This window comes from Chiroxiphia lanceolata, chromosome 11 (genome assembly GCF_009829145.1).
Source record: "Chiroxiphia lanceolata isolate bChiLan1 chromosome 11, bChiLan1.pri, whole genome shotgun sequence".
Classification (NCBI taxonomy): Eukaryota; Metazoa; Chordata; class Aves; order Passeriformes; family Pipridae; genus Chiroxiphia; species Chiroxiphia lanceolata.
This window is the reverse complement of record NC_045647.1, coordinates 17,852,501-17,872,992: the sequence shown is the minus strand read 5'-3', so window position 1 is coordinate 17,872,992 and position 20,492 is coordinate 17,852,501. Positions and strand designations below refer to the sequence as shown.

General features: G+C 50.4%; 1 protein-coding gene across 3 annotated transcripts in view; it reads left to right on the top strand.

The window, feature by feature from the left end:
• Nucleotides 1-20,492, top strand: part of RNF123 (ring finger protein 123) — a 56,561-nt gene that overhangs the window by 19,648 nt on the left and 16,421 nt on the right. For all 3 annotated transcript variants that reach the window (XM_032699530.1, XM_032699529.1, XM_032699528.1), the window contains exons 14-32: nt 1,005-1,097; nt 1,292-1,365; nt 1,820-1,937; nt 2,396-2,495; nt 2,962-3,023; nt 3,113-3,184; nt 3,850-3,970; nt 4,813-4,914; nt 6,091-6,197; nt 6,745-6,943; nt 7,573-7,718; nt 7,830-7,913; nt 8,141-8,248; nt 10,950-11,127; nt 12,141-12,215; nt 12,624-12,711; nt 12,975-13,062; nt 13,192-13,276; nt 20,303-20,442. In XM_032699530.1, coding sequence (XP_032555421.1) covers nt 1,005-1,097; nt 1,292-1,365; nt 1,820-1,937; nt 2,396-2,495; nt 2,962-3,023; nt 3,113-3,184; nt 3,850-3,970; nt 4,813-4,914; nt 6,091-6,197; nt 6,745-6,943; nt 7,573-7,718; nt 7,830-7,913; nt 8,141-8,248; nt 10,950-11,127; nt 12,141-12,215; nt 12,624-12,711; nt 12,975-13,062; nt 13,192-13,276; nt 20,303-20,442 — 2,040 coding nt within the window. The remainder of the gene's footprint in view (nt 1-1,004; nt 1,098-1,291; nt 1,366-1,819; nt 1,938-2,395; nt 2,496-2,961; nt 3,024-3,112; nt 3,185-3,849; nt 3,971-4,812; nt 4,915-6,090; nt 6,198-6,744; nt 6,944-7,572; nt 7,719-7,829; nt 7,914-8,140; nt 8,249-10,949; nt 11,128-12,140; nt 12,216-12,623; nt 12,712-12,974; nt 13,063-13,191; nt 13,277-20,302; nt 20,443-20,492) is intronic.

The window sequence follows — 20,492 nt, the reverse complement described above, 5'->3', positions numbered from 1 at the left end:
GAATGAAGGTTGAATGCAAAGTAATTGGTAATGGGGAGAGTGGCATTGAGTTAACAAGTAATTTCTAAACTTCTCCTACTGCTGAAGGAACTGGTAATGGTGAATGACTGCCTGCTTCTGGAATCATCAAGTTTGTCATTTAGAAATGGTCTCTTGGATGTTGTTAGTGCTAATGTGTCAGTCAAGGTCTTAAATGCTGCTGTGTGTTCCAAGGGATCGACCAGAGTGTGCAGGACTGGGGTAGAAGTGGGCACTGTCACCACCTCCTGCACTGCTGGGGAAAGGCTTCCTCCACCTTTCCTTCCTGTCCATGTTGGATGAGGCCACTCCTTCCTGGGACTCTTGTTTGAGGCAGCCTTTGCTACCACTGGGAATCTGCTGCTGCTGGATTGCTTGGCTGGTTACACAGAGCCAGTCACTGCCAGGGATCTGCTTGGAGACAGCATGTCTGCCCTTTTGGGTAACAGATAACAGATAAGGCCCAGCCAGCTGTCATGAGAAGTTTAATTGACAAATGTCATGACTCCCTCAGGCCCATCATCCTGGAAGTGACGCTGGACATCCTGGTAGGGCTACTGTGTTTGTGGAAGAGTTGACTGTCATCCTGCTGATTGGCTCTGAGTTGGACTCAAAAGACAACTCCTCCATCATCACATTTATGCAAGAATAACTTCTTTCCTTTCTGGGTTGGTTCTGCTAGCACTGGGTAGGTTCAGGGGATAATGAGGATGGGTGACTGCTGAACAAAGAGGGGCTGGGACTTTGGCTTTTTGTAGATGACTTCAGGATTGGTTTTACTTGCAAAACTTGTTTCCATGTAGCAAAGCGATGGCACCAACTTCTGCTTGGGCCCTCTCCTGCGGAGTCAGATGGACACTGTGGGTTCAGAACACCTGCTTGTTCAGTTCAGAAGTGAATGCTTCCTTCTAAGGTCACACTCTGAGAGCTATAGCAGTTCCTGACTCCCATGTTTTTGTTCTTCAATGTATTTCTTATTTTCTCAGGAGTATGAAGTGCATGAGTGCCTCAAGCAGCTACTGATGTCCCTGCTGCGGGCTTACAGGTTCTCCCCCATCATCCCAGACCTGGGATTACAAGTGAGTTGCACTTCTGAATCCTCAGGAATCTGTGACTAGCCAGCTTCTGTTATGTCCCCTTGTCCAAAGGTACATGAGGTTTTGGATTTTACAGTTGTTTGATCCAGAGATGGCAGTTCTGTCATTTTGTACCTATCAGAGAGTTGTATCATCTTCTGCAGATGGAATCACTTTTGCTTCTCCTGTTTCCCTAGATTCACTACCTCCGGCTCACCATTGCAGTCTTGAAGCATGAGAAATCCAGGAAATACTTACTCAGCAATGTTCTGTATCCTTTGTGCCTCCTCCTGTCTCAGCTTTCCCTTCCCTCAATAATGCAGCCAAGAACATTTCAAGGATCTGCAGGTCATGGGAGGCAGAAACCACCCTGTCTTTGAGAGGTCATTTCTTAGGTCTCCTCTGCCTGACTCCAATCTCTACAAAGTCCTGCTTTGAGGAGTGTGAGCGATGTTGTATAGGCCACATCCTACGAACACAGAGGAACTCATTTCTACCTGACTGACCTCTCTGATATCCCTAGAGCAAAGCTACTTTCAGAGCAGTGTAGCTCTATTTTAGCGTTTGGGCAACCACTGTGAGAGCTGCATGAGGCTTCTCCCGGGAGAAGGGGGCTCTGGATCTTGCAGTGGTTGTTTGGAAAGGGGTTTCTCACTACAGCCCTGGATCCATGCCCTGTGCCTGCTCCCAGTGTAGCTCCTGTGCTTGCTTTAACTCGGCTGCAGATTCGATGTGCTCCGTTCCGTTGTGTTCTTCTACATCAAGAGCCCACTGCGTGTGGAGGAGGCAGGTTTGCAGGAGCTCATTCCCACCACGTGGTGGCCAAACCGCTTCACCAAAGAGGTGAGTACAGGCACATCCACTAAGGGGTCTGAAGAAATACTGTGGCCTGATGTCCCTGTCATTTTCTGATGAGGAGATTGAATGGCCTTTGTTTCCAGCTGTGTTAGCACTGGAGGGTCCTGCGGAGCTGTAGCTTTTCCATTGCCCTGTCATCTTTTATGTCCACTTAGAAGGGATGTTTGGGGTGTGGTGCTCAGACAGAAGAAGGGGGACAGTCGTCTGTGGCAAGAGATTGGGAAGGGAACCTCCCAGTGTCTAAGGAATTACAGGTTGATAGGGGTGTCCCCAGAAGATCTCCTGCCCTTACTTGTTAGAAGGCTGGGGAAGGTCTGTTCAGGTGTGCTACCAGCTGCAGTCACACACTGGCACGTTGTTTCGGGGAGTTTCTGCTCTTCATTTGGCAAGACATTTTCCCTGTGCTGTGGTCTCCTACTAATCAGTGTTTGTCCCCCAACCAGGGCAAGGAGAGTAAGGAGGTGAAGGAGGAGAGTGCTGAGGAGAGACTCAGGCGTCGGGCATATGAGAGAGGTTGCCAGCGGCTCAAGAAACGCATTGAAGGTTTGTGAGGAAGGAGGGAAATTGCCAAGATCTCACACCTTTTGTGCAGCCAGGAGGGAGGACCAACTTTTGAGCTGTTTCCAAATCCCCTTCACTACCTGAAGTCCAGCTGTGTTCCTGTCAGGACAGGCTGTGCTGCAGGGGCGGGAGCCAGCCATGCCATTTTCTGGTGGCAGGTCAGGATTGCTGGGACCCCACTGCACAGACCTGCAGCTCCCCATCATGGGCCACAGGCAAACCAAAACTCGCCTTCAGGGGCGTTGTTTGTCAGCTGTGGATGAATTCATTGCTAGGTGGTGAAGGAGAAAATTCTCATTAGCTTTCTGCCAGCACTAATTCTTCCTGGGCCCCTCTGCTGAGGAGGTAGCCTTTCTCCTGGGGACAGGCCACTGCAGTTGGGGTTAAGAGGGGTTAAGTTGCTCTCCAGTGCTTGTTTTCTGATGGTAGACGTGTGTCCCCATTTTAGTGGTGGAAGGTCTCCAGGTTCAGATTCTGAAGCTGCTGCTGAACAACAAGGACAGAGGAGGGGTAAGCGCTCTGTGGATGTTTGGGGACGGTATCTCCACGTGATAGGCCTTGTAAGGCATAGATTTACTACCTGATTTTCCTTCTGCCAGGGGGAAGCCTCCAGATACATCTTCCTAAACAAATTCCGCAAGTTTCTTCAGGAAAACGCTAGCAACAGAGGGGTAAGTCAGAGGGCCAACCTTCCCACGAGCCTCCAGCACCTTCAGGTTGGGAGCAATGCCCTTTTGGCTGGGCTACTTCCAGCAGTTGATCCACTGAGGCCTAGATATGGCAGGGAATGAGGAGGAGGGAGATCTGAGCCAGAAACCGGGCGACTTATCCCAGTCCTATGCAGTGATTTATAGGAAAGTGGACCTTGGGGACAGCCCTAGGTGGGAGCTGAATGTCCTTCTATAACCCCTTGGAGAGCATGGCTGTGGGGTGCTCTGCTACAGCGGAGCTTTGGCTTCCTCTTCACTGCCTGGGTGAGGACTGTTCTGGCCCTGGATCAGGCTCTTGGCCTGCAGTTTTGGGAGGTAGGCATCCACTGGTGCAGGAAACCCTCTCTTCACCTACATCTCTGTGTTTATCATCAGCCCCATCTTTGGTGGTGGAGCATGTTATCCCTCCTACTCCTCTGTCAGACCAGTTTGTTGTTTAAGTGCCCAGGACTTTCTGGAGGTGGAAACTGCTGCCTACCATTAGGACTGGGCTCTCTACCAGAGCTGGAAGCTAGAGATGCTAGTAAGGCTGAGAACACAAAGTTTCTGCCTCCCCAATGTGGCCCCTGGGACTGAGATGCATTTTCACACCTGCCCTGATGGTTGGACTCTCATTCTTGCCCTAGAACTTGACTGTGTTGTGCCCACCAGAGTACATGGTGTGCTTCCTGCACCGCCTCATTGCTGCCCTGCGCTTCTTCTGGGATGGACACAAGGCAAAGACCCCAGCTGCCCTGAGCAGTGAAGGTGAGGCCTGGGGGAGAGGCTTTGCAAGTTAGGTTGTCCTAACCTTGTGGTTAGGACAAGGTTTGCTTCTCAGTAGTCCTTTCCAGAATGATGGAAATTTTGTGTTTCTCATGGGTGCTTGAGCCTTCTCTCACTCTGTGACTGTAGTTCCCAGTCACCCTGGGAAATTCCCGTGTGCAGCTCTATTCCAATTAACCTCCACACCTGAGATTTGAAAAGGGGCACCTGTGCTGTTTGTCAGTTCCCCCTCTCTGCTCTGGAGCAGAGTCCAGTATTGATAATGAGTCTGTGGATGGGCAGCTCAGTGATCCCATAGTCAAAGTTTAGGGAAGGATATTTGTCTAGCTTTGTGGTTCCCAGACTGTGGAATTAAGGGGGAACCGAGTCAGTGCCAATCTGTTTCCCACCCTTAAACCCCACCTTGCCTGTGCATCCGTGATCTGCTTGGCATTCCCTTTTCTTACTTTAGATTGACCCTTTCTCTAGACTCAATAAGTGCTTTATAATCCATGTTGGGACTAAGTGTCAGAGCTGGAGTAGCCAGGTGGAGAGCTGCCAAGTCTTATGATGATCCAGTTTACCCCAGTGCCTGTGGTTTGAGGAAGGAAGTACTGGGAGGCTTGTTGTTGATGGCCCTTGGTTGCTCCTGTTTCTGCATGGATCTAATGCCTCCTCCATTGTGGAAATCACCTCTGCCTTAGCGGCTCGTGCTTTTATGGCAAAAATTTTGTTGATAGATGTTAGTCTAGGCTGGCCCCTGGGGTCTGCCTTAGGAGGCCGTACATGTCTGTGTGAATCCTGTGCATGGGACTCATGGAAAAAACAAATCTTCTCTGCTTTAGAGGCGTATGTCCCTCCTCAACTCTTCTATAACGGGAAGGTGGATTATTTTGACCTTCAGCGACTTGGAGGACTCCTGTCTCATCTTAAGAAGACTCTGAAAGGTAAGTGCTTTCATTTCCAATATCTGCATCCAGGTCCTGCCTGAAGTTCACCCAAGAGACGTTCCAGGGAGCTGTGGGTAATGAATTTTGATTAAATTTGAGAAGACTTGAATTTTAATGAGGTGCAGGTTACTCCGAAGAAGACACCACTCCTATTGGGTGGAGTGTCCTTTAAGCGAACAGTTTACTGTTTGTATCCCTGAATGGAGCATGTGGCAGTTGGAGGAAGGGGATAGTCTGGGAATATCCTCTGGTGTTTTGCTCTTGCTGCACCACAGCCAAGGGCTGGGAGCTGTCAAAGCACTGACCATCAGCCTGGCTCTGCTGGGCGTGAAGGATGTCCAGGATTTACTTGCTGTACCACTCTGGGCAAGGAGTAGCAGCCCTGTGTATGTACTGCAACTGTGTGTTTGTAAGCAGCCCACTCTGGCAATAAACTTCCAAAGCCTCCCTTAAGGAAGGATTAGAAGCCCCTTGGCATTCCACTGGACTTGATTTGTCTCTGGTTTCTGGCTAACGTGCCACTTACCTTTGCTCAGATGTCTCTTCCTGCCCAGGATGTTTGCAAGATTAGGACCATTTTCTCTGTCTCAAGTTAATCCCTAGTTTTTTCAAAATTAGATTACTTAACTTAAGAACTACGTAATCTCCTCTGGTCTCTTGCCAAAGTATCCTGAAGAGATTTAAAGACAGAGCTATGGATTAGAGATGACATTCTTTAGGCTTTGTACAGCATAGACATCAGCACAACCTTCCTTTGGGCTGAGATTGTTTCTGGTGTGAGTCTCAGTCCTAGTGAGTTAGGGACACATCATGGGACAGCACTGAAGAACTGGATGCTTAAAAAGTTGTCTCAGGCACAGTTTCCTTCCCTGCACTATTCTAGTCTGGCCCTGGTGGTTGTTTCCTGGTTCCTCAGTTATCCTATTTGTAGCTGGTAGAACCAGGAACAGAAATGGGTCTTGGGTGAGCAGCACCCATCACTGCTTGGTCTCTGTTAGTGAGAGCAGATTTGTTCCATAGAAGGAAGCCAGGGGAAGGTTCTGATACACCATCCAGCTTTGCTGGCTGCTTCTCTACTGCCAAAAAGCAGGAGAGAGGATGAGCCCAGGGCTGCCTCATGGGAAGTGAAGGGTGACTCCTGTGTTCACAGCTGCTTTGCTGTGCTCTGTGCAGATGACCTGGCTGCAAAAGCCAATGTCCTGATTGACCCTGCAGAGCTGCAGGCAGTGACTATGGATGATCTTGATGAAGATGAGGAATCAGCAACATCAGCAGCACAGGTGAGTTGTGTTATTCACCTGCAGGGGTCCTGGTGCTGGGGCAGCAAGTTCAACCTCTGGCCAGAGAGGCTTTTCTTTAGAAGAAGACAATGTCTGGGCCACGACTGTAACCAGTCCATGGGCAAACAGATAAACAGCTGCAATTGCATGAGAGTCACTGGAGATCAGCAAGGTCCTGGATGTTTGAGCAGGGTCCCAAGTTTGAGCAGCAACATTTTCTTTGCTGTGTTCTCTCACTACCCACTGATCTGAATATGCCCCCTCCCCTCCATGGCAGCTCACGGTGCTTGCATTTGGAAGGGTGCAAGGCAACGACAGACAGAGCAGCTCCTTGCTGTGCAGATCTGCTGCTTGTGCCTGGCATGTGCCCTTGGAGGAAGGACTGTCCATTTGCTACCCAGGCACTGCTGGCCCAACCATGATAGGAAGGGTGTCCGCTCTTCTTCCAGTGGCCACTGGACATCTATCCCAACATCCTTGCAGAGACAAAGGAGGAACAGCAGGCAGCCAAACAGCTGGAACTGCTTCTCCCTTCATTTCCTTTCAGTCCCAGCGTCCCTCTGCCGCCCTGGCCATCGGTGGAGCTCTTGCCAGGCCTGGCTGGCTCAGCTCCCCCACCCTGGGCCGTGCCAACCGGTTCCTGAGCACGGCAGCCGTCAGCCTGATGAACCCGCGGCGGCCGCTGGGCGCCCTGGAGAAGATCAAGGTGCGCACGCTGAGCGTGGAGCAGCGCACAGAGGAGGACAGTGAGTACTCTGCTGGGTGCTACCGTGGCCCAGGGGGTCCCTGGCAGAATGGCATCTTCCAGCTCCCAGTACTCTCAAGAGGAATGGAATCTCTTTGCTGCCGGCGTTGCTCCTTCTCATTCCCAGGACGTGCTGACACCCAAAAGTCCGCAAAGACCCAAAAGACCCCTTTGCCATTCTGAGCATGATGCTGGTGGTGCTGTCACTCTCTGCATGTAGGGAGATGCTGCCTCGGTTCCTGCACGTGCAGTGAGACTTTGCAGAGAGGTGGTTCAGAGGCAGTTGTGGCCACATTTGCTCTGAACACAGACTAGCTGGAGGATGGTGTGTGCAGGAGCAGCACTGTTGCTGTTGCATTGGGCCATGCAGGCCTCTCAAGCACATACAGGGCTTGAGGAAGTTGAACTTACGTGGCCTGGGTCTGTCTGAACAGATCTTATGGGTCAACCTGATGCAGGCAGGGAGATGGGAATGGTGTGTTAGTGTATCTAGTGACTCACGTGGGCTGGGAAGGGGCACTGTGTTACAGAGGCACAGCGGGGCTTTGGCTTCAGAGGGGTGAAGGTGGAAGCTGAGGTGCCAAAATGCTGTGCTGAGAACTTCTTTCCTGTCTTGGGGATGCATTGCAGTTGAAGGCACCCATGGAAACGAGGGTCTCTTACTGGGCAGACCCCCAGAGGAGCCAGACCAGCCCATCACTGAGAACTCCCTTCTGGAAGTCCTGGATGGGATAGTGATGATGTACAACCTCAGTGTGCACCAGCAGCTTGGGAAGGTAAACAGCACGTGCTGTGTAGGAATCCATTCCCCCAACATCCAGGCTTCTACACTGACTCTGTTTCCTGCTTATTTAGTGACTGTATATGCCCTTTCCTTCTCCCAACAGATGGTTGGTGTGTCAGACGATGTGAATGAATATGCCATGGCACTGAAAGACACAGAGGAAAAAATCAGCCGCTGCCCAAAGAGAGTAAGTGTTTCTGGACTCCCACTTCCACTCCCTCCCTTTCTGTGGAGGGACTGGGAATGAGTGTTATAAAAAGCATCCACAGAAAAGCTACTATCCCCTTTCCCTCCTGCCAATGCTCCCTAGGTAACCCCAAGGTGGTATTTGCTTTTGCATTGTTTGTCCAGCCCTGAAAAAGGATGCTGTAAATGGCAGTGACATCTGCCCTCACATCTCTGCACTCTTTTCAGAGGAGAGACATCCATGAGGAACTGCTGAAGAGCCAAAAGGTCTTCTCTGAGAAGCTCAATCACCTAAGCCGGCGCCTCGCCTGGATAAATGTCACCATCTATTCAAAGGTGAGCAGGAGTGTAATTCCAGCAGCTCAGAGGAGACCAGTGAGTGAGCATCAGTGCTGCTTGGCTCACGTGCCACAAGTGTTGTTTTCCCTGGTGTTGAAGCAGTGGTGATGATCTTTGGGGCTTATTGTCCCTTCTTGTGCATTGGAGACTCCTGTCCCAGCCTTGGTCCTGTAGTGTTTGTTAGGGCACAGCCCAGTCAGATCTGAGCTGGGCATGGTGCTCTGGGCTTTCACCTGTGGCATCTGCTCTGCAGACAGAAGAGTACAGGTCGAAAGGAGATTCAGTTCTCAGGACATGTCAGAGGATAGAGGCTGCTGTGGACCACTTCACTGAGCTGTGCTGTGCATCACAAGGGGATCTCACTGCTGCTGCTCTTCCTGAAATCTGCAGGATCCAAGCTGAGGGATTTTTGTTGAGGTGTTCTCCCCTTCCTCACTTTGTTTCCACATAGAGAGTGTGTTCTGCATTTAGTAATGCAGTGACTATTTGCACAGATTGTCCCTTTTTCTCTGAATTCACCATTTTCCAGGATAAAATCTCTGGTCTGTTTTCTCGTGAGCAGTTTTGCTGATCTTTTTCTGTCTTCCCTTGCACATTGCCTTACCCCATCTCTGTAGCTTTTTTTGTGCCTGGGGAAGAAGACTAGTTGCCTCGAACATGCAGAGGCAGCAGGGTCTCTGCATGTGTCCCAGGATGTAAACAGGGAGGGGAAGAGTAGTTCCCATGAATGCATCTGGCAGAGCTATAGTGGCTGATCCTGGCTCATGAGCTCTTTGCTTGTCCTCTCCTTTACTCCTGAGAAGGACTGCAAGGCACAATACTGAAGGGAGAAGATCTCCAGATGCAATAGCATAGACCATGCTTGCCAGAAAAGAATCCTTTTTTCCCAGACTACTCTGGAAAGGCTGAGGGGCATCACCAGGGTGCACTGCAGGTATGGCTGTGATGGCCCTTGCAGAAACACTTCATGTCTCTGGATATCCATTGTCATACTAAAGGCAGGTGCTGCCATCCATCAGGAGTGCAGTGTCACCTTTCTGGATGAATCAGCAGCATCTGGGAGCAAAGGTTACAGCCTTCCCTGCTTGTGCTGCTGCTCTGGTCTGCATGGCACAGGGAGAGCAGCTCAGGAACTGGCTCAGGGTGTGGAATGTGCCCTGAGAGCCCAGTGAGATTGCAGTGGAGCCAAATGTAGCTGCAGCCAGGAGCCTGGGCCTTCAGGGCTCCATCTCACAACCATCCTGCTCTTTCTCAATGAATCCATCCACCCAGTGGCTCCTGTGTCCCTGGGAACTGTGTGCACTGGAGGATCACATCTGTGTGAGCATTGCAGCCATTGCTGTTGCTGATGGAGAGAAAGAGCCTGGCTCTGTCTAGAGGTGAAGTCCCACTCTGTGCTGTGTCACAGCACAGCAGAGGCTGCTCCTTCCTTGGGGGAATTAGTCACTGGTTTATTCTGAGCTGAGGGATTCAAGGTTAGACAAAAGGGAATGCTACAGCTTAAAAACACTCTTCGTTTTAAAGCACATAATCCTGCCTTCAAAACATCCCTGTGGGAATTCCAGCTTATTTTATTACAACACTGTATTTATCCATCACACTGTGGGTAATCACATCTTTGTATCGTCTTGGTGTAGGCTTTCTTCAAGCTTGGCAATACCTGAAATGATGTTTTGAGGTTGTCAAGTCTTAATAAAACCAAATGCAGCATTTCTTTTACCTTAATGTTGTCTGCATAGTTGCTTTTTATCCTGAAAGCAGCAGTTTGGCTGAGATATGTTTTGGTGTCAAGATAAAAATGTCTTTTAATCATTTTAGATGATTTGCACTAGTTCAGTCTAATTTACAGAACAAACCCATGAAAATCTCCCAAAGGTGGTAACAACATACTTTAGAAAAGCCACTAAGCAAACAAAATCCCTTATCTGCACCTCTGATTTTACTTTTTTCTTTAATTAGAAGTGTAACCCTTCTCTATCTATTTTTATGCAAGTAGTTATTGCTTATGCTAGTTCTTGGCATTGCAGGATATGAAATAATATTTCCTCTTTTTATGGCTTTGTTGGCACTCATTTTTATAGCTTCAAGTTATGTAGATGCCCTTAAATTTCCTGGTTTTAATTTAGGACCCCCAGAGTTTTATTTAGAGAAACAAGAGGCTCCTCAGGACAGTAAATGTGTTTGAATGGCTGGCACAGAACCTGAAAGGCTGTGGCTGCCTGTTACGAAGATCTGAGTTGGTGTGAGCTTTCAGGCTGTTCCCATTTAATCCCTACAATGGACCAACTTCCTTTCCAGCAGATTTCTGCTGGGTTTGCTAGTGTCTGCTTTCTTTCAGCGGTGTCCTTGGAATCAAAACTCACTTCCTTTTATTGCCACCAGGTTTGTGTGGTTGGGTACACACTGGCAAGGAGTAGTGCTTGGAGGGTCTAAATGCTGGGTGAGACAAAACCATCACATTGATGAGAGCCAAGCTCTGAGCTTGAGGTTGGTGTAGAGATCTCAGATTGTTCCTTCCACCTGAAGGTTCTGTGGCTCTGTGAAAAGACTAAATGCACAGAGCAGGTTACTGAACTCAGAGCAGCGGTCTGAGGAACACCTCCGATGTTTCTGAGATCTAAGTGTGGTGCTGATGGTTGTTTCTCCAAAGAGGAGCTGGACAAAACTCACTGGGGATTGTTGTGTTCTTCCTGGCCAGGAGAAGATGCAGGATATCTATTGGCTGCTGCGGGTGTGCATCCGCACCATCGAGCACGGTGACAGGACAGGCTCGCTCTTCGCTTTCATGCCAGAGTTCTACCTCAGCGTGGCTATGAACAGCTACAGTGCACTCAAGAACTACTTCAGCCCTGTAAACAGCATGGAGGAACTTCCAGGTGAGGGCATGGGGAGGCCTTGCTAATTCTGTCCTGATAAAGTCACATCCTTATGGAGAAGTAGCAGTGGTTGGACATCATCCCTTCTGTGTCCTTTCCTGGTTGTGAGGTGCTGCACCAGTACATTGTGTGTGCTGGGCAGGTGCTGAGGCTGCTTTCTGAGCGGGTACTCGCTGGTCACTGTGCTCAGACAGGGAGCCCATACCTTGCCCAAAGCTCTCACAGGGTTGGTTGTAGTGAAAATTGCTGGCAGCTATGGATTGTGTTTCCAAAGGAGTGTCAGGAATGGGCTGGGGTGCTCTAAGATGTGAGTGCCTCAGCAGTGTGTGCCATTGCTTTCTGGTTTCTGGGTGGGAGGAGATGTGCCATGAGTGCAGAAATTGGGACTGCTTTTAAATTCCCCTGGGATTTGGGTAAGTTCCTATGGAGATGACTACCCACATGGTGCCAGGAGTCTGTGTTTAGGTGGATTTCCTCTGGGTACATTCTGTGCTTTCCTGGCTAAGTGACCCTGCTGAGCTCTTAGCAAATAGTTCTGTGCTTTCCAGAGCCCACGAAGGTAAGAAAAGCTTCTGTTCCCACCAACGAGACATAGCTGAAGTGTTCACATCCTTTAAGTGGGGGCTGTGCCTGCTGTGCAGGCAGCAGCAGAATTAAGCAGTAGCAGATTTCTTAGGGCCTGCAGTCTGCACATGGCTTGTCTTCAAAGATCTTCTTTGTGTTACTCAGCCTCTTCTGCACCAGGCACCTCTCCCTTGCCATCCGACTGGATTGCATGGTTTTATGTTTCTCTAAGTAACTGTTTCAGACTCTGCAGACTGAGGTGAGAGGCTCTCCTGGAGATGAATGTGTCTTCCCAGCTATCTGTTTTGACAACTAGACACACAACAAAGCTGTAGCTAACTGTTACAGGGATGAATTCCATGGCCTGTACCATGTCCACAGGAGTGCTGGGACCATAGGGCTTCCCATCAGGCCGTTGGTGTGACCCCTGCTCCCTCCTTCTCTTGCAGGCTATGATGAGACCCTGATGCGCCTTGCTGCCATCCTGGCCAAGCATTTTGCTGACTCAAGGATTGTGGGCACAGGTAAAGCTGCACTCCTCTGCTTTGGGGTGATGGTGCCACAGGTCTGGCCGGTCCCACTGCCAGTGGCTCACCAGATTTCTGTTGGGATCTGTCTCCTGAATCTGTTGAGTACTTTATGCCTCCACATACAAAGAGAGGCTGGGCACTGCCCTTGTCTGGTGTGTCCTTTTTAGTTCAGGGTTAGATACATGACCTAGGATACGCTTTGGAAAGCAGGACTCATGTCCCAGCTACTTGCATGTCCAGTCTGGGGTTATTCCTTAGCTGTCAGAGCATAAGCATGCTCTCCATGTCAACTGGGACAGTGTGCCTCTCCACGTGAGGGTCAGTCCCTCCCAGCCCCTGGCCCTCAGGTGCTCCCTGTGTGTCCTTGGGTGCCTGGCCTAGTCCCTTCTCATTCCTCCTCAGACATCCGGGACTCCCTGATGCAGGCGTTGGCCAGCTACGTCTGCTACCCCCACTCGCTGCGTGCTGTAGAGAGGATCCCAGAAGAGCAGTAAGTGCTGCCCTGCCTGTTCCTGGGGAGCTGGGGCAGGGCTGGGGTGGTGGCAGGGCTGGATGAGAGAGCAAGTGGGCTGCCAAGCACCACTGAGGGTCCAGGAGCTGCAGCACGGTGCTAGAGTTGATTTAGGAGCCTTCTGTCACCCTTATACCTGTGGCTTTGCTCTGCCCCAGCTCTGCGGGTCCTACTGTGTGTCCTACTGTGTTTGATCCCCAGTTCCCAAACCCTGTGGGCTGACCTGTGTCCTTGTCTGGCAGGCGGATCTCCATGATGAAGAACCTCCTGGCTCCCTACGAGCAGCGACCCTGGGCACAGACCAACTGGATCCTCGTCAGGCTGTGGCGGGTGAGCGTCCTGCATGCCAGCCCCTCCCAGCATCTGGGGCTGGTGGGACACTGAGCATTTCACTTTAGAGTAGCAGCAAAACACAACTGTTTTTCAGCCTCTAAGGTCTTTCCTTATCTCTTTTGCCAGGGCTGTGGCTTTGGGTACAGATACACGCGGCTCCCACACCTGCTGAAAACCAAGCCTGAGGATGCCAGTCTGCCCAGCCTGCAGAGTGAGTGGGGCAGGGGATGGGCACTCCGGGCTGTGATGGGTGGTGAGGGAGGACCAGCCTCTTCCCTAGCAGCTGTCTCTACTATGGGACAAGCCAGCTGGTGAGATGGCTGCTGAAGTAAAGTGCTCCTGGCCAAATATCAGACCCAGTCTTTGCAGCCTGGCCATCCCCAGCCTCTCTGCTCTGGCTGGTGACTCTTGCGTGCTGGATGGTGAGTTGGACCCATCACAAGGAGGGGTTCTGTCCTTCAAGGGAGAGGAGAGAAGCCCATCCTTACCAGAGTTTTACCCCAAAATGTAAGCCTGGGAGAAGGTTCTGTGATGTCCACAGTGAGCAGCTGCTGTGGGGAAGAGTTTTCATGTTTGCCAAGCAACAGATACCCTGTGAGGGGGAGCGGGTGCCCAGGGAGGCAGGGCACTGGACAAACTTGCAAGCAGGGAGTGCTTTAAACAGGCATCTCTCAGAGCCTGGCAGAGCCTGTCCTGCCTTTGGCACTGCATTTTGGTTCTCAGCACTGTCACTGAACTGAGGGGTTCCTCAGCTCCGTTGTGGCTGCAAAAGACGTGGGAAGGAGAAAGGACATTTCCTGAGCTGAAGAACATGTCCACACGTCCCCAGCTTCACCCTTGCAGGGTCTGGACCTGTCTGAATACATTCTTTATCCCCCCCTCTGGAAAAGGCTTTGTGCCAGACTTTGCTACTGGAGAGCTGGATGGGGATGGGGGACAGAGGGTGCTGCAGCTTGCCATGGGAATGCAGCACATGGAGGTGTGTGCTGAGCCCCACCTGGTGAGCTGTCTGTCTCTGTTTTAACAGCACTCTTGTTCTCTTTTCTCTCTCCTGCCCGTGGTGCCCAGGAGATCTCTCTGTTGCTAGTTTCCAGAGTAAGTTTGTTGTGTGACCCTCTCTTGTCTGGTGAAGTAGCTTTAGAGAGCTCCCTGCTTCCCCTCTTCTATCTAAAGAGACCCTTCGTTGTGGGCAGAGAGCTTCACACATGATTGTTTTCCTCAGTTCCATGGGAGAAGCCAGGTAGGCTGGTGCCCACGTGGCAGTCTCTGAGGCTGCTTCATGGACCTGCTCTCAAACCTGTTTTATCAGGGTTACCTCAAGTGTCAGAGCCTTCCACAGGCTGTGCCAGCCTTAGGTTCCTCTCTTCCTCAGAGGATGATGGAGAAGCCCTGGTACACGTGCAGGAGAGACCTCGTGGCTGTCCTCTCACACTCCTACTGCACAGCCAAGACCTTGAATGGCTGCCTCCAGTCCTCTGGGGTGGTGACCAAGATCCCCCCATCTTGGGGAGCTCTGGGGCAGGAGCAGAGTTCCTCAGCTGTGGAGGCCTCATTCCATGTGTCGTGTGGCTCCACAGAGTCTGAGCCTGGAGTGGGCTGTGCTGGCTACTAGGGACTTGCTCTTGGGATTACTATTTTAAGGCTCAACCAAATCAATAATGAATGCTGATTTAATTGAAGAGGGACAGGGGACTCAGAGGTGTCCTTGAGATGCTGCCCAGGGAAGGAGGAGAAGACGACCCCCCCTCCTTCCCACCCATCATCTTCACCTTGTTGCAATTTGAGCATTGGCAGGGGACAACAGGACAAACTGCTGAGCTGAAGGAAATCTCTGTTTATCTGGGTCTGCTTCTGCAGGCCAGTCTGAAGGGAGCTTGGGCAAAGGCCTGTTCTCTGGTGCTCCAGCCTTGTCCTGCTCTGGGAATGCTTCCTTGGAGGACTGCACGGGTGGGGAAGGTTTACTAGTGCTGTCTCACAATATCCATGAAACACAGAGCACAGACCTGGTCTCCTCTGCTGCCTTTTCCCTGTGCTCACTGATGGTGAGCAATGGGTGGCTGCCTGGGTTAGCCAGCGAGGGGGAGAGGCTCAGAAAGGCTGTCCCTGCTTGCTCCCAGAGTTCTTCCTTAGCTCTGCTGGCACTGAAGAGCTCTCATGCCTCCAGTTTGGCTCCTGAGAGCAGACAGGGCTGTGCTCAGAGCTGGGGCAGTTCTGTTTGGCAGCTACTGCAGGGACTTGTTTTGGTTTCATCATGGCCTTTGGACAAGGCTGGGTGCTGCTCCCACATGCACACCAGGGGCAGCCTGGCTTGTAAAAGCAGGAGTTGCAGGGTGGCTTCAGGTTGCATCACAGGGCTCCTCTGCCCCAGGCCTTCTGCCCACGCACCTATCAAGCCATGGAGGGAATGTGGATGGGACCATGAGATCATTTAGCTGGGATGTTGTGCAACAGGGGCCAGACAATTCACCCACATCCCCTTCCCAAGTCCAGCAAATTGCCTAAGCTGAAGAGGTCTTTCAGGAAGAGATCCTGCCTCCATCTGACAACACCAAAAGTATTAGCTGGTAGTACTTAAACTTGTCCAAGCCCTTCTGGTGGTGGTTTCTCCCCCTCGGAAATAAATCTATCACTTATGATTCCTGATGGGCATCATGAAATCATAGAATGAGTTGGGTTGGAAAGGACCTTAAAGATCTAATTCCAACCCCCCTGCTGTAGGGAGGTACACCTTCCACTAGACCAGGTTGCTCAGAGCTCCATCCAGCCTGGCCTTAGACATTTTCAGGGATGGGGCATCCACAGTGTCTCTGGGCAACCTGTGCCAATGCCTGACCACCCTCACAGGAAAGAATTTTTTCCTGATATCTAATCCACACCTGCTCTCTTTCAGTTTGAAACCATTCCCCCATACCTAACCTCACCTTCTGTCTCCCGCTGCTGCTGCTCTGCCTTTTTCTGCTGGCTTAAACTGCATCACAACATTCTAGTCTTCAGAAGTACTTGTGTATCAGGCTAAACTCACTTCTTAGTCCTTTTCAGTGGTGCAAAACATACAGCCTCTGTGCCTTATCCAGGAAGAGGTTTTGCTTTTCTGTGAGCCCCACAGTTGTTCACCCTTCCCGTGTTTTTATCATCCCAGAGGTGCCTGTGTCATGCTGGCGGGAACCCCTCCCTGCTCTGCTGGTCACAGAGCCAAAACTTGCATTAGCTGGAGGCACACATGGATCCCAGCTGTGCCCTGGGCTGTCCTGATGCCTGGCACTCCACCTTATTGATCTCTCATCCCCTGAATGCCGCCTGCTTTCCTTGTGCCTGGCCCCGCAGCCTTCCCTTTGCTCCTCTAAAAGCATCTCTGCATGGGCACAGTGAGGTGGGCCCTTTCAAAAACCCAGATTAGCATTGGGTGGAGCTGCTTTGTTTCTGAATCTGGTCAGTTTGGGGCTTTCCCCCTCTGTGCTCCCAGCTCTACTGTAAATGCTGCAGTGTCCAGAGATCCCTCAGGCTGCTGACCCCGAAGTCTCACAATTAGCCCTGTTATAAGTCTTGCTGGCTCATTAGCAAACTATAAAGCACATAATTACTTTCCTGTGATGAAAGTACATGACCCTGCTTCTTTACCATTATCTAGTAGGAGCACTTACTGAAGGCTTCCACTTTGTCTGCTTTATTAATTTTTAACTCTCTCTAATAATGAGCCTCTGCTACTGTTAGACTTTCTGCCTAGATTTTTTCCTTGTAGCTGAAGAAACTTTGCATTTAGCATGGTTAGTTGAGGATGTTTTTTATATCTTCTCCTTCTGTTACCCCCCTTTCTCCTTGTTTTCATCTACCACTGGCTATGTTTTATTACATTCACTTTACCTTTTACATTTTAACTCATACCTTTTAACCCAAGTGCTAGCTGGAGCACTGGGGCATTCTAGCTCCCTAATAATCCTCTTAAAGAACTCTGGTTTTTTTATTCACTGTTTCCCCCACCTCTATCTCCTCTATTTAATTTATATTTTTGCAGGGAAGTTTCTGTTGTGGAAACATCGGATGTATCTGTAACCGCTGGGTTCCACGCTCTGTTGCCCACATTAAATGTATTGAGGTCAAAATTTCTGGCCTTGGAAAACCACTGATTTCTGTTCCAATGACTGATGTTTATCTGTCATAATGAAGGCTAAGCCAAGACTGAGTGGCTTTTGTATTAGGGAGGTACAAGTTTCAGAAGCACTAAAGGCTATTGCCAGGATCGAGATCACCCCATCAGTGAGTATCCAAAGACTCCCTGTGGAATGACATCCCTGTCTGCAGTGGCACATGTAAGGGATGTGTCATTGCCCAAGAGGGCAGTGGTACCTGAGGTGGGTGGGAATGCCTCAGCAAAAGAAAAGGAACACAACACCAGGACTAGATTTTTGGATACCACTCATGACTGCCCTGTGGAGAACCTCCTCTGGAAACTCATGCAAGGGATGAAGCTGCTCTTGCTGTGTTCCAGGGCTTGTTTTTTATGCTGTTTTCAAAGAGTAACAGTGATCACAGCATCTTTAGATTCAGAATCCTCTTAGGAGCAACAAAAGCCAAGAAAGTCCACTGTTTCTTGTGTTAGCTTAAAACCTTAAATAAACCTACTTAACTGTGGAGAAGTTTGACAAAAGGCACTGGTTTTTAATGCTCTTACAGTCTAGCACAGTCTTTAGCAGCAGCAGGGAAAGCATTTAAGAACTGGAGATTTGTAGCAAACTCACAGCAATCATGGAAAAAAGACCACAAGGAAGTAGTCATTGGCTAAAAATCAGGATAAAGCAAGTTGTTACAAGTATAAGAGCATCCTTCAAAAAGCCAAAGCTGCCTGTAAATGAGGTAAACTTTGGCTAGGCAATCCATCTTGAGATCTGTCCTGACTTGAAGTGTTGGTAAAAGAGGCTTTGGCAACTGACCAGCAGGACAACACACACAGCTCCTCCACAGGGAGTGTTGATCCTTGCCTAGGACTGCTTTGGTACTTAAAGGCTGGAGGAGGGTTAATATGTCAACATTTTCAATGAAAAGCATTTTTTACACATTGAAGGGAGGCTGGGGAAAAGAAGGCACAAAAAACTTTACAGAAAAACCTTCTAATTCTGAATTCACGGGAGAGAAAATGTAGATGGAATCAGCATGGTCAGATGTAGAGTAGTGAAGTAAGGCTGTGATGTGCCCCTTCAGCCATCACTGACAGAGAAGACAAGGTGGGCTCCAGCACTGACTCCTGGGCTTCTCACTTGCACCTCATGACCAGCAAGTTCCTGAGGGTCATCCTTGAACTGGCAACCTATTGTAATCTTTTGGAAAAGAGCAGCTTGATGTCCAGTCCAAGGAACAAATTACACAACAGCAATTATGAGGAAAGGAAAACAGAACAAAACCAAAACCACATTATGCCTTTGTGCAAATCTGCCACACGCTTGTGGTTTGGATGCTGTGTGTGCTTCTGATTCCACCTCTCCAAAGAAAACCTGGGAGAGCTGTTGAGGTTCAGGGGGGGGATGGCAAAGGGGACAAAGATGTGACAGTTTCTGGATGAGAAACTGTACTGGCTAGGGCTGTTTCTGTTGGAAAAACTGTCATAAAGGTGTGGAATCATGGCTAACTGGAGGAATTGACTGGAGAGGAGCATCTCACTGTCTCTCCCACCAGAAGGAACAGGTTACAGAGAGTAAATGTTAACAAATAAAACGAGTAGGAGCCAAGCTCCAGTCTGAATTCCTCCTGCTGCACACACTGAGCTGTGGAATGTTGCTCTGGGAGGTGTTCAATGCTAAAGGCTTACGCAGTTTCAGAGGACACTGGGAAAGAAATCCCCAGAGGACCACTAAGTATGTAAAAAGGACGTGTCTGGCTTCGGCAGTCCCTGAGCCACGTGTGTCCAAGGGCTGGGAAAGTACTTGTGGGTGGGAGTAGGACATCAAAGACGTTTGTTGTGATGAAATCCTTCCCAAAAATGAGCTTTTAGGCAGGATCAAAGCCAGGGTGCTGGCCTGCCTGGGGTGATTATGCACTGTGAGGCTCAGCACGTGGCCTCCATAACAACAGAAGTTCACTGCACTTGCTCATGGGCATTCACAGAATAATTTATTCTGTTCCCATTTGAGATGATGATCTCCTGCCATCCCCCTCTGCTTTGCTAATCCCAGCTAGCAATCTCCCTGTAGTTATGCCTTGCTTCTTGATCCCTAGGGATGTGATGGAAGTTGTCCTGTGTTTCCTTTGCCCGTGCTGGCCCTTCAAGCAGGCTGCAACCCCAGAGACCTTCTGCAGTCCCAGCACAGTTTGTTCCTCTGGGCACTGCAGTGCTGGTGCACCAGTTTGCGTCTGCTCTTACATACTAATAGCTTCTAGTAGTGGGAAAATGCAGTTAGGTTGTGTTTTTCCCCTATAGCTGGTAAATCTGCTCAAGTTTCTCTCTCCAAGCCCTGCATTTTAGCCTGTGGTTTGAACTCTGGTACCCTTCCCTCATAGTATTGAATGTTTGTGAGCCTCTCGCTGACAGTGGGTCCTTCTACTGGTGAGAAGCATCTATCCCATTTGTGCCCCCTTCCTTTCCCTGCCCTTCCATGGGGGTTGGTGCCCCACACAGCTTTGATGTGTTTCCCAGCTACTGGGTCTGACTCTGTGCTCTTGGTAGTGAGAAAGCCCAGAGATGAGATGCCACGTACCAAGGGGACATGTCTGTGCTTGGGCTGAACCTGGCTGGGGAGCATGGGCAGCTCTACCTGAGCCTGCCAGGGGCAGAGCCAGCCCCAGCTCCATTCAGAAGCCTCTCAGGAGTGGGATTCACTTGGTACCTTGCTACCCAGATGCAGGCAGACAGGCACAGCCACATGATGTCAGGGTGGCCGTGCTGGCTCTGGGCAGCTGCTGCCACGCTGGTATCAGGAGCAATTAATGCTGAGCTGACCATGGGCCTCTGCAGAGCTGAGCAGGACGGGTGCTGAGCTGCAGGGCAGTGCTCCTGTGCATGTGGGCAGCAACGAGCACGGAGGGCTCTTCCCTGGTTAATTCAGGCTGGCATTGCAAAAGAGTGCTTGGAGGCCCAATCGGCGAGATCGCTGCTCAGAATAGTCCTTGCACCGGCTCCCAGTGCCCTGCCATCTCTGCTTACTGTAAGGCACAAGCCAAACCCAGGACTGATCTCACAGCCTGCCCATGCTCCCCACTCACAGCCACTCCAGGACAGGCCACTGAAGCTGTCACTGTCTGTTTTCAGAGCCGTGTCCCTCCACCCTGCTGCAGCGGCACATGGCAGACCTGCTCCGCAGCGACCGCGACCTGGCCCCCAGCTTCCTCAACAGCGTCCTGAACCAGCTGAACTGGGCTTTCTCCGAGTTCATCGGCATGATTCAGGAGGTGGGTGTGCCACCCAGGGCTGTGGGGTCCAGCACTCGATGGGTGCCATG